At 39.2% G+C, this 14194-nt stretch overlaps 1 protein-coding gene across 1 annotated transcript in view; it reads right to left on the bottom strand.

Annotated features, from left to right (window-relative positions):
* Window positions 1-571: 571 nt before the first annotated feature.
* Window positions 572-14194, bottom strand: part of Rabl3 (RAB, member of RAS oncogene family like 3) — a 31137-nt gene continuing 17514 nt past the window's right edge. The window contains exons 3-8 of the mRNA XM_051191453.1: window positions 13225-13354; window positions 12221-12335; window positions 9680-9830; window positions 5443-5514; window positions 1801-1839; window positions 572-1261 (exon numbers count right to left, since the gene is read on the bottom strand). Of these exons, the coding sequence (XP_051047410.1) occupies window positions 1196-1261; window positions 1801-1839; window positions 5443-5514; window positions 9680-9830; window positions 12221-12335; window positions 13225-13354 (573 nt within the window). The 3' untranslated portion in view covers window positions 572-1195. The remainder of the gene's footprint in view (window positions 1262-1800; window positions 1840-5442; window positions 5515-9679; window positions 9831-12220; window positions 12336-13224; window positions 13355-14194) is intronic.

Below are 14194 nucleotides of genomic sequence, written 5' to 3'. Positions count from 1 at the left end.
TGTGTATTTATATTCCTCTCTTTAATTTTTTGAGTAAAACTAGAGAGCAGAGAGCTGCAGCACAGAAGAATGGATAATAAGGTGTTGAACACAGTAGCCAATTATAGTCTTTTTTTTTTGCAACCAATTTTATAAATCAAGGAAGAGCTGGTGTGACAGAATTAAACTGGCAAAAAACATGGGCTAAAAAATGATGATTAATTATGCAAACATATACATACCACCATCAAAAAGCTGTGGAGTGATTATGAAATGCTGAACACTGGTTCATAACTTATGAGAATGCCTTGCTATTTGACTTTCCCATAAATACATTGTGAACTCAAGGATAACATTCTTCGTTTACTTCATCAAATTAAGGGTCATTTCAGGAGTTCAATTTCCTTTAAAAAACAAAACCAAGCAACAAGAAAAAACCACCTAAGAGGCAATAACTCTCTTATCGCCCTTGTGCTGCTCTCAGAGTCCACCCAATTTCTAAAGAGAAAGCAGAAAGAGCCTGGGAAAGCTGCAGCCTAGCGTGGAGGAGCTGTGGATGCCTCACAGAAGCCTTCTTTTCTGCTCTATCCTCCATGTATTATTAATTTGTATTCCTATTTAACTCCAGCTATTCGTTCGTCTCTGCCAGACACCAAGCCTTTTCCAGGGGAGAGGAGACAGGCTTGCTATTCTTAGGCATCCCTGTGTGTAATGAGGCTGGAGAAAATGAAATAACACCACTTGGCTTCTTAAAAAAAGACAGAGATGGTTTGGGGTGGATAATTCGGGGCTGGTTAACACGACCTTTCCCCTCAAGAAGGTAAAACAGCACAGATACATTTCTGAAGTACTTAATTAAGTCTTCAGCATTGAGTGTGGGAAAATCACAGACCTATAAAGGCCCCTGGATTCAAGCAAGAGTCAGTTTTCTCTGCAGTCCTTGTCACCTCGTTTACTGCACTGTTTTGGCAATATCTCATATCTTCATGAGGCTTTTACAGAAGCTATCAACGGAGACAGGAAGGGAAGCAACACAGAGAACAGGGGCAAAGTAGGATCTTCTGCATCATTGCTTTCTTTCAGTCTTCCAGGAGAGGGTGAGGTAGCATTTTGAGATGTTTGTATCAAAGCCTGAGAAGTCAATAGCCTGCCACAGCAAGAGGAAAGCTGTGAAAGCTGCCACTGCTCAATCACTCCTCCACAGGGTGAGTGCAACTCAGTCATAATGGAAATTCTTTAAGGTCCCTCCTCCAAACCTCTTCCGATCCGGAAAGCCTGGAATCTGTAGGCAAGAAAGAGTCCTGTTACAGTCTAGGCAGAAAGACGCATATGTTAAAACTGAACTGTTTCCTGTTTCAGGTTCCTGTAGGCCAGCCTGTTGCTCATTATAAAACCAGCTCTCTAAGATTTCACTCAGAGAGCTGTAAAATGATAAATAATAAAAAGAAACTCTATAAATATGGAAAAAATTTGCCAACAAATTGGGGGCAGTGCCATCTGGAGTCACAAAGGACAAATCTCCCAAATCACCAACTGACTTTTATACAAATTGTCTGTACTGTGGAAGACTCTAGACAAAAACCTTGGAAGACCAAAGCTGATTATCTTCTTTCCTTGTGTTACATTATCACCTAGTCCATGGATTCTTCTTGTATTGCAGATTCTTACTTCACCTTTGTCTGGGTTTTTTCCTTTTGTATTCAAAACGACTGACAGTAAGTGTCTGTGCCTACAAAGAGCTTCTCATAAGTTAAAAAAAAATTGGAAACCATCTCTTTCGAAATTTAAGAATCCACTTTATCAGAAAAGATAGATACCAACCTGATTACCTTCTCTACAAAAGTACCTCTTCTCTATGACCTGTGAGAGACAAGCAAAGACTTTATTTAGGGATTAGCATATTTACCTGAAAAAGGTGACTAATTATAACGTTCATTAATTTAACTATAGAAAATACTACCAAATTAAAACCCCTTTCAACAGCTATAGACATTTAATAATGAGCTAAAAATCTGGTGCTGGGGTTAGAGGAATGGCTCCGAAGCTGAGCACTTGTTGCTTTTTGAGAGGACTGGAATTCAGTTTCTACAACCCATACTAGGCAGCTCCCAACATCTGCAACCAGTCCCAGGGAATCACACAGCATCTGCCGGCTTCTGCAGGCACTTACACACATGTGGCATTCACTCAAACACAGACACAGACACACACACACACACACACACACACATACACACAAACACACACAGACACACATATAAGACACACACACAGAATAGACACACACAGACACACACAAACACGAACATATACAGACACACAGACAAACACACTCACACACACACAGACACACACACAAACACGAACATATACAGACACACAGACAAACACACTCACACACACACAGACACACACACAAACACACACACAGACACACACATACAAACATACAAAACACACAGACAAACACACTGAGACACATACACACACACCTACCTTTAAAATCTGGTGCTAAAGGATTGAAACTGTGAGATTATTTCCACTAATGCCTTCATTCCAAAAGGAAGGAATGGTATATCAAACAACCAATGAGCAGAATACAGTGGCACACCCTATAACTGTGAAACTCTGTAATCAGTCCCAACACTCAGGGAGCAGAGGCAGGAGGATCAGGAGTTCAAGACTAGTCTGTGCAACTTAGTGAGTTTCAGACAAGTCTTGGTTATGTAGTAAGACCCTGCCTCAAAAGAAAACAAAACTCACAAATAAATAGCACATCAAAATACATAAGGGCAGAATGATGTTTCAACAGGTTCCTAGAATATGGCAGCAACTGGGCTGCGTTTCCTAGCAGTCAGCTCCAAAGGATCCATAAGACAATGCAAATCACCAAGCAGTGCAGCTATCTTCAAGAGGGATGTGTGTGAGGGATTCTGTGCATCCTGCATACAGACGATGGTACAATGCCATCAAGCAGTCTATGGGCTTCCCGTATGGGCTTCACTGGCACCCTTATTCAGTAGTCTCCAAGCTCACTGCATTTGTCGGCAGGGAGAACAGGCTGAAGCAGTGGATATATCTTCATAAAACATTTCAGCTGCTAAAAGCTCACAAAACACGTTCTAATGCAGTGGGTGTGAGAAGCATGCTTTCAGGTGATGGAGACTATTATATAAGATACTAATTCCATCTGTCCTGGAGGAGAGGATGTGATTATAGATTAGGTGCAGGCAGACTAAGGCATTCACATCTGGAGAGATGATGCTGAGGATGCTGACTGAGAGCACAGCCTGTCCTTTCAGGCCTGGGACAGCTTTCTCATAATACGTGAAAACAAACTATTCAGGCTCTTTCTCTCTTGGAGACTATGTCTGGCTTAGTATTTAAGCCACAACAGACCCAAGGCAAAGACGCATCCATTGGCCTTTGAGGCAGAAAAGCTTGTTTCTGGTTAGTAATACATTGAAATACCAAGCCCTCAAGCCCCCAAAGTACTGAGTCTTTTCCAGTTCTCAGCAGGATAGGAAAATCTTATTCTATTGTAGAATGTAGAATTACTACCAGCTGAGAGAATACAGAGGACTTAGACCCCTCTAATAGAAGAAGCCTTGGCATTCTGGAAGGTCTAATCCACAGAAAAAGGGCAAACTATTGCCAGGTTTGGGTTTCATATCTAGAACATGTTGTGCAAACCAGACAATCTCCTTACTGATAGACTCTATGAGACCTAGACAATAAAGGCAACTTTCTCTTTTGCTGAGAATTCTTCACCCCCAACTTACAAGGTCCTCTCTTAAATCCAACCAAAGTACTGACTGACTGACTGACTGATTCTCTGTCTGAAATAAAGTATTGCTGAGAGTTAAGTTCATGACAGTGTAAAATCCATTATTTCTCTAGGATGAGACTTATAGTTTTTAATATTAAAAAAAAAACACTTAAAACAAGCTGGGCAGTGGCATCACACAACTTTAATCCCAGCACTAAGAAGGCAGAGGCAGGCAGATCTCTGAGTTCGAGGCCAGCCTGGTCTACAGATCAAGTTCCAGGACAGCCCTATCTCAATAAACCAAATCAAATCAAACCAAACAAAACATCTAAAAGTATGAGACCAAATCCAGATGGACAGAATGTTATTCTTAGGGATAGGACTTTGTATTAGATGCAGACTTGGATCTAGATTAGGCAAATGCTGCAACATTTTAGGTTTGAAAACAAGATGGAGAAAAATATTAGTCCTTGCTCCACTTCACCCCAACATGCTATTATCTGTGCGGCCCAGGGGAGTGAACAGAAGCTGCCAATTTCCTAGTCCCCAGCTTGAAGGGTTGGCTACCTGAGAATGGTGAGAATCAGTGTCTGTGTACATCTGTCCCTTTTGCCACACGCCAGTTAATAAGTTGTGAGTGAGATAAAACTTCCCTACTGAACACTTAGGGGATTGAGCCTCATGGTAATGTATTGAAAATATTAGAAATATTAGAAACATTTAAAACATTAGAAATATTAGAAACAAATAGTTAAAAGAAAAATGATCCGCATGGAAGGTCTGTAAGAAGGGGAATGTCTTTCTTATTTTATTTTTATTTATATGCATATGTGTTGTGTGCATGTGTACCTGCTCAACTGTATGTACAATACAGAGGCCTGAAGTGGGTATTGGATCTGTTGGTGCTGGAGTTACAGGTGGTTACGATGAGCCCAAGGTGGGTTCTGGGACCTGAATCTGGGTCCTCTGCAGGAGTAGCAACCGCTCTTAACCACTGAGAATATTCTCCAGCACTGAGGTGTTTTTCTTAAGAGACCATACTTAAAATAGATCTAATACAGAAATTAATCCTTTTCAGTAATGAAAGCAGAAAAAAAAAAGTCCTGTATTACTTTGTTATGCAAAATCAGCACTATGCAAGGCAGTTGCATAACCCTGAGAGGAGAGGAACACTGCTCAAACTTACCAGGGTGCTGAGCCACACCACGTTCTCACTCTAGCTCATTGAGAGGCGGTGCTACACTAGGAATGGGACACTTCTCATAGGGAAACAAGAGAGATTCAAGGAGACAGCTTAACTTCACAAAATAATAGTAACATTTACATGGGAAATATTAATAGCTCGGAGAATAAAGGGCTTTAATCTCTGTTCAGTGCTTTCTGGGATATGGAGTAGTGAATAATTGCACAAAGAGCTGAAAAAAAGGGTAACTATAAATTGTTTTAAGGAGGACTCTGGTATCTTTTTAAGAACCCTAACTGAATCCAGTAGCCTTTACTCTTTGCTTAGAGAACGTCAGTGATGGAATGAGGACGTCAGCAGGCCTTGAGCAATTATTCCAACAGATAAGAGAGATCAAAACAGGTATTCAGGCTGTGAAGTCTTGGGCAAAGGAACAAAAGGACACAGCATTTTACAAAGAGTTTAAGCTATCATATGTTAAGTTTAAAAATAACTTAATTGAAGCCATTACCTTATCAAAAAATCTACTGAGCTTGACAGCATTGGAGGAGCCTGCAGCTGAGGACCGTGGGTTTGTGCAATCCTGGAAAACAAAGGGGCATACAGAAAAGCCAGGCAGTGAAGCTCCGGTGTAACTATTCCCATTGTACCGTTCTAATACTACAGCATCACAACCCTCATAAACTGGAAGGCAATATTCAGATTATGATGCGCAAAGAACAGGAAAGCACCAAACAAGGTTAAGCCCTTTAGTCTTTGCCATGTGAGCCATACTGGAGGGCACTGAATCAACACACTCATCATCAATAACCCCTGAAGGGAGCAGAATTACTAGCAAAACAAAGGGACTGATGAGGTGACCTCCATATGTTTACTCTGAAAACCAGAAATAGAATCATTACAAACAGGACATATTTAAGGCCAGGAACTAAGTGTTCAACTAATTAAGTACTGTGCAGGCTGCATAATAGTTGGAAACATGAAAATGAGATTTAGTGGGCCAAAGAACAAATGGATGCCAAGATTTCTCCATTTCTTCATATATATCACAAAGACATACAGGACCTGATAATAATAAGCAAGAGATTTTATTATTATTATTATTATTCAGTAAGAGTCTTTAAATAGGAAAACATGGCGGGACACTAAGTCATTATAACAGTTTGCAAATGCCGGTATTATACCACCTTTGCTTGTCACCAGTGCGGGCTCTCTTAAGAGATGGAGTAGGCTTTGATGTTTACCTCAAATGCCACCAACACCAAACTGTACAGAGACCATTCAGGCTCTTTTGTGAAGGTAAGTGTCTTCTAAAAATCTGTGAGCCCTCTGTGCCCTTGAGAAAGTTCTGAAATTACTCTTGCTATATTTAATAATGCTGTTTTGTAACAGCCAGGCCCACATGTTTCCTTCTAATACATTCAGAAGCAATTTCTTGTTTTGTTCATACACAGCATTTCAAGGATCACATTTTAGACAATGGCCAGAAACTATAATAGTTCTCTGCCCACTCCTGCAACATACACAAAGAAAAAGGGAGTGGGCAGGAGGGAAAGGGGGAAGCTGGCTGACTATAATTGTAACAGTTTTCAAAGATCATAAAATACTAAGGAAATCAGGAATGGAGGAAGAAGCCAGTAATTTCTGGAAATGAATGTGCTAACACTTCCAGAGTGTGTAACCTGCTTAAGTCACTATTGCTCTAAAGTTGGGCTTACTTATTTGTGAAATGGGGACGAATCTGCTCAGTTTTGTGAGATTCAATGAGATATTGCATGCCTGTCACACAGCAGACACGGGAATATTATTTCTCTTCATTACTGTAAGTAAATGATAGCAGATTGACTTTTTTTTTTTGGAAATAATAAATATTCTAAACGTATCAGTTTTCTTTTTTCTTTTTAAATTAAAAATTTTCATTTGTTTTACATGCCAACCAATTTCCCCTCCCTCCTTTCTTCCTGTTCCCTCTCCCTACTTCCTGTCTACCCCCCACCCCTGTTGAACTTTCAAGTATAAACCATTTAATATAATATACACAATCCCACATGTAAATTAAATACCTTAGTGTATCACTGTGCACACTGCTGTATTTGCAATACATTTTTGAATACAATTCTGTACCAGTTGGGACAAACAAGAAATCAACCTTAGACCTATACTAGATGTTTTTGCAAAATGGGTATTGATTACATCATCAGAACATTAAAACATTAAATGATAACTCTAAATGCGAGTTAAAATTACTAAAAACAAAACAAAACAAAAAAACAACAACAAAAAAACAAAACAAAACAAACAAACAACAACAAAAAAACAAACCCTAAATCAAACAGCAAACAAACAAGTTCCCAACTTCTCCATAAAAATTGACTATTGGAGTTGGCAGGTGGTGGCACATGCCTTTGGGAGGCAGGCAGATCTCTGTGTGTTCAAGGCCAGCCTGGTCCACAGAGTGAGTGCCAGCACAGGTTCCAAAGCTACACAGAGAAATCCTGTCTCAACCCCCTTCCAACCCCCCCCAAAAAAATTGACTATTGGGCTCCACAATTCAGGTTTAGCAGGAAATCTGAAACTCCATGCATTTTTGGGTAAACATTTTGGAGTTGAAAGAGCCATCAGTCATTGATCATGGCTGAGGGAAAGTCTGAAAATTAATAGCTCTAAATAGCTTGTCTGAAGTGGAAAATAACTATATACTAAATAGACACACATGAGAAAAATTACCACACACAACAACCCTAGCACCCATCTTTATTCAAATAACTCGCATTTGTATCCACAGAAGGCAATTCTGACTTCACTTCCCATAGGTGTATGTTAGATTCATACTTCTCCATAGGTTTAAGTAAATTCATACAAGAAACAGTGAGCTAGTACTAATGTTGTCACATTAGTCCCAGTCTGAGGTTTTACAGTTACTTGTTGATTTCTATTTTTAATTCCCATATTCAGCTGCCCTCTTGTACATTAACTCCTTGTATCCTCATTGCCCAATTCTATATTGTTTCCGTTGTGTTCTTGAAGGATACACAAACTAAAGGCATGTTATACTTAAATTCTTGGGAGATTATAAGTGTTGAAGTCCTACTGCTTATCTTTTTGTTTTGCCAACAACTGAAGGTGGTCTAGCCTTTGTAGGCTAAGGAGAGATAATAAGTGTCTAGCTGGCTGTCACAGAAACCAGTAGGCACTAGACAAAGACATATTCAGAAGCACAGTAAAGTTACTATTGGAACAAATTGTGTGCATTTAATGGTAAATTTCCCTTTGAAAATAACGTGCAAATAAAGTAACATCAGCACTAATTCTACAAGATAACATATTTCTATAATTTATACAGTAGGGACTCTCTGGAATACTATGGTCCAGCATTGACTACCTAGGATGTTTACATTGAGAGTTCCACAGTGGCAGCTACAGAAAAGCGGACACATTCCACTGCACAATAAAATAGAAAAACAATGGATGGCAGGCAGAAGCTGAGTCAGACATGGAGTAGAGGCAGTATTTATAGATGCTGACTCACTAGGCAATCTATCAAGTGACAGCACTGGCAGAGGCTGTAAGTCAGCAGGAAAGTCTATGTTTCTCTTGTATGCGGCCCAGCACCACAATACACAGACAAACCATTAGCAGGGTACTGCTCCTGCCAGCACCATGGACACAAAGTTCTAACCTGAAGGGTATGAAGACATCCACAGGCACTGCTAGTAATGATATGCAGCGAGCTTTGGGTAACTGTTGGTATAGCTGATTTCAGAGTTCTTTTGGAGCCAACATTTTAAATCTTAGTTGAAGGATAATCAGGTGAGAACTAGGCTTAACTATAGAACCCAAGCTCAACAGTCAGAGTGCCTTATTTGGCTTGATTACATGTTATTCTTATCTTCATTTTTAAAATGGAGGTCAGAGGGTCTTAAGGTAAAGGTTGATATGGAGACGGTATGTGTGGCATGATATCTGTAAAGCCTTAAAACAGTATTAGGTGAATAACTGCTTTAAGAGTGCTGGCCGTCGGTACTCTCGATAGTCAACACTACACACCTGGGATGACTGCTACCCTGCCTATGAATGATGATGAAGTATGACCATCACTGAACCTGCAGATCAGGTCATTTTCTGGGTAATGTGAACTGGTTTATACGAGCTCTGTTTCCTAGCCTCGCCAGCCCCCTGTTCTTATTAAACTAGCTATTACAGCCAGGTTGGATATGCAGAACTGTATATAAATAACTCTTTATGATGCACTCCTAGTTTATAGTTTGTAATTTTCTTGTACATCTGTTTGTGTGCCCTTCCGTGATGTAAGCTGCTGAGAGGCATGTTCTCTTTTTCCCCCCTTTTTGGTTTTTCAAGACAGGGTTTCACTGTATAACCCTGGCTGTCCTGGAACTCGCCCTGTAGACCAAGCTGGCCTCAAACTCAGAGATCTTCCTGCCTCTGCCTCCCAACTGCTGGGATTAAGAGGCTTTTTCAAAAGCAAAAATAATCAACATACAGTGTCACCTTAATTGATATGATTCTTTTGAATTTGATAGGTTTTGAAACTTTCTCAGGAAAGATTTGTACTCTTCAACGACCATAGTCTGCAGATTCCAGCAATTAATGTGCAAGTTCAAAGGGAAAGAGACCCTCGTGTCATAGTCTAGACTCGGACCTCCTTTGTGTTTGGTGAGCTTCTGCTTTGAGTGTAAAGCTTCTATGACTAGAACATAACCCAGACACACATTAGTGAAAACACATACCAAATTAATCTCTTCAGCATTGAAGTCCTCAGCCAAGAAAGCAGTCCTAATTAAAACTTCATGGCGCTTGGTTTCATGAATCTGGTCCAGTTTAGTCCCTATTACCAATAGTGGGATTTGATTATCAGCAAATTGTTCTCGGTCATAATCCCTGTGATAAATAACCATGAAGAGGTGAATAGGATTTAACTTTCCGATGTATAGTATTTAAATGCAAGATGCTTACACAATTGTAGTGATAATTAACTAATTCCTATCCATCATCGCCTAGAAATCTTTTATCTCCTAATTTCTTCCCTGTGCTTATTCATCATCAATACATCTTCTACTGAATTCCAATTACTTATTACTCAATGTCTGTTCCTGTGTGTCTTTCTAACAGATAACTTGGGCCATTGAAGGCCTAATGTGACTTAACTGTCCCCAACGCTCTGTCTTCAACAGGTATCAGCTTCAAAATTTTCCAGTGTAGAAGCAGAAAGTGGATTTAAAGCTCAGCATATGGAAACCCAAGAGCCTAACATGTACTGCAGGTATTTCATGCACAAATTCTCTAGCTTGCATATCGATTCCCAGCTATGAGGTGTTAAAAAAATAAATAAATAAAAATCTTTCAGAGTAAAAAGAAGTAGAGAAGCTATAGGCTAGAGTAAAGAGAGCCGGAGTGAGACCTCAGCTTTGAATGGGAGTGGAAGGAAAACAGCTGAAATGTTAACTGTAATAATAAAGGGCCAAAAAATTAGCACCAAATAATTGTCCTAACGTGACAGCCATGAGAGAGAGAAAAAAAAATGACCATCAGAATCTCTCAGGGATAGAAGGGGGTCTACTATAACTCATTTTATTTCATTTTCCCCAAAGGACTGAGTAGCAATACGAATGATAGTTCTCATTAGTGAAAGGAACATAAAATCCATTGTTGTTAATTAATTGAAATTCTATTCACCTACTAGAAGCAAAGTAGATCTGGATTTCTGGCACGTTATAAGCTCTATTTACAACGGTCAGCAAAATCTGCTTTTGAACAATCAATACTGCATAATCCAGTCAATAACATCCACTGGAGCACAGCTTCACGCTCCTTCTCTTTCCTACCCCCTTTCCTTCTTTCTGAACAATCTAAACTGGGATGGGAAGAGAGGGTTACTATAGCTCTTCCTCCTTCACAATGATCTCAGCTATAATTCCATCTCAGAACACAGTTGGTTTGAACTATGGAACCCATCTCATATAAGTATCACCATCGCTTTATGTGCACAGAAGCCAATAATAGCTCAAGTTCAAGGCCTAAACACCAGCACCTTCTTACCTGCATATCTGACTCAGGAGACATGGATTGAACTGAAAGTTGAATTATTAGAAAACAAAGTTTTTGGAGTACCTTCCTTCAGGGTTAATTTCTTTTCTTATACTCACAAATTCTCTCATGGGAAGTTTGTGTTTTCTATCAGACACTATTTTTGACACATACTCTCTACTATTTGGACTCTTATATAATCTCTTGTTGATAACCATGTAAGTATATGTATCTTGCTCTCTCAACTTTCCTTTCAGCTTTTCATTTTTTTCAAGAACTATAGTCACTGAACCATAAATGTATATAGTGATTCATCACTTAAATTATAACACATTGATTTTGTTTCTTATTGCCTCTTTCATAAAAATTATCATCCAACTGAAATTAGATCTTGAAATCATTTTAAAATCATTTTGTGAAAAACTGATGGAGAATTTTATTATAGACATAAATGGCTAGCACTTTCCCCTAAAACCCATATCGTTTTATACACACAATAACCCTTTGAGAAAAAAAAAACAATTATGCATTCTTCAACACTATAGCTATCATTGAAAGAAGATTTAAGATCCAAGAAATATATTTAAAAGACACAATAAGGCTTTCAATGTTGATGTTTTATTCTTTAAAATGGCGCTAAGGATTGAACTTAGGACCTTGTGCATGCTAGGGAATGGTTCTACTAAGTTACAGCGTCAGAATTCTAAGGAGGAAATATTTACATAGGCTCATGGCTTCAAAGGGAGTAGATACATAGATCAATAGCACAGAGTACAGAAGTTGACCTGGATAAATATGGTCAACCAACTTTGTCATAGGAATGAAGGCTACTCAATGGAGATAGGATACTCTTTAACAATTGATGATGGAACAAGTGACATTTGAATTTTAAATTGATAAGCCCAAATCACACATATTATATAAAATTAGAGCAGATTATAAATCTAATATAAACCCCAAATTATAAAACGTATAGAAAGAACACACAGAAGAAAATCTGTGTCATCTGAGATTAAGATAACAGTTCTTAGATATGAGCAAAATCTAGAGTAGGAAAACTTAAGTAATTAGATTTCATCAAAATAAAACCACTGCCATGAAAGATGCCATTCAGATAATAGAAAGACTATGTATAGGCTAAAATATAGAACCAATCACACACTTTCCCAAGTTTTATTTTGTAAAGTGAATTTTGAGAATTGCAATCACATTTATAACCAATTGTAAAGTATTTCCAGGCTTACCCATTTGTCACCAGGACTCCAGTTGGAACCAAATCTCTATTCAGAACTTCCAATGACCATCGATATAAGTTTTGAGATGACTTCTTATTTGTTAAGTCATGTACTAAAATAATACCTAAAATAAACAGGTAAAATGTCAGTACTCATCAGCGCCTCTTATCTTACGATCAACAAGGACAAGCTCAGTAAGTACAAGGAGGGAGGGAGAATGAACTGATTTAGGTATACTGCTGTGGATATGCCCAATCTCATTTCAATTAGAAGAAACATGCCATTAGAAGAGTAAGAGGACAAAGTAAAGTAGGAATGTGGGCTGCAGAGATGGCTCAGTGGTTAAGAGCACAGACTTTTTTCATTTAAGCTGAAGTGTTAGGGCCAACTGACAGAGTCACACTGATGTCTGATGAGAATATATTCTAACTTAAGGGGGCTAGGGAGACACTTCATAGGCTTTCTACTGATAACAGTAGCCTGGGTCACCAGACTGAGAAGACAGAAAGGGTACTTATTTTCAGATACAGTTCATCTGGAATACCTACAGAGGCCGGGAAATTACTAAGGGGTCATGGGGGCAGGGGTTTAAAGGGAGATGAGATAGATTGAACCAGCATTAAGAGTTAAAAGGGAAGAATGGAAAAAAGAAGAGTTAAACTTGAGTTGGGGTGGAAGATCAGGGTTGAGGAAACAGTACAGAGAGGGATAAATATCACTAAAGACCTGTAAAAGATATATGGAAAATTACTACTGTTGAGCTTCTGAAATGAATATATTATACACATATACACAAAAAGATAAAAATGGAGTAACTTTATAGCAAGGCAACAATGTCCCAGCTAGACAATGGAGGCTAACAAAAAATTAGACTACGAAATGCAGATTTAAATCAAGAGTTTAAGCACATCAGCTTTCTCATAGTGAGATAAACCCAGCATGCCATGTCGCTTCATTTCAGATAGTCCACACTCATAGACCATTACAACATGGCAGAAATGAAAAGAATTTACCATTGACAGAGTTGTAGAACACTGCTCTTGTGCTTTTCACACTGCTGGCACTGCCCACAGAGCCTCCAACATCCCATAATTCTATATAGTAGGTCTTCTCTTCTGGGGTTCCTTCTTTGTAGTCATGAACCTAATAGATTAATTAAAATACTCATTAAAGCCTCCATACAACTGGTGAGCACCCCTATTCAGTTAGAAGCAACGCCATTCCTCTCAGCCCCTGCCCTCTGATTACCACCTCCTCCTAGCTTTCATGCCCGCTCCTGACTGTTCCCACTCAAGTCTTTCACCCTTTGGACCCTGTATTTGACGGGAACATCTTTGGACAATTCCCTTCCTGCGTTCAGAGTTTTAGTTCTTTTCCCACTAAGCACAAATCCCATGACCCATTCTTTTACTATCTTTCTTAGCCACATTCATGTGACAAAACCCCAATCCTGGCCACAGGCTCTTCTTCCTCTACTCTGTCCCTGGAATTCAGCTTCCTGAATGTGCAGCTCAGAAAACTACATCCTAGCAGACTGAGTTCTTTTCTATTTCAAGTGTGTCCCTGGAGTCATGCTCCCATCAATTCTGCTGTCCACTCCCCTCTCCCTCATAATAATTTTTATACTTTCCACGTCTTTTTGAAAATTCTAGTATCTTTTCTCTAGGCTCAAAAAGAGGTAACACAGTTTCCTAGGCTAGAGTAATAATAATAAAAGAAGAACTTCCTCTGCTTGCCTTTTCTCCCCCCTTGAATGTATGCCCATAGGATTACTTTCCATCTGCTATTACCTTAGGCTGTCTGTGCACCTAAGGCTAAGTCTGAATCCTCTGTGCTGTAAATTCCATCCCATTTCATCACGCAGAAATGCAGTCACACCATTCTTCCTGCTCTCTAGCATGGCATTTTTTTCCTCTGCTGGATAATTCTCAACAACATACAAATATGCCTCATCTTCTTCAGCTATCGTGCTGTTTCTCTGTT

The sequence above is a fragment of the Phodopus roborovskii genome, unplaced genomic scaffold, assembly GCF_943737965.1.
Source record: "Phodopus roborovskii unplaced genomic scaffold, PHOROB, whole genome shotgun sequence".
NCBI lineage: Eukaryota > Metazoa > Chordata > Mammalia > Rodentia > Cricetidae > Phodopus > Phodopus roborovskii.
This window is presented reverse-complemented; position numbering and strand designations above follow the sequence as displayed.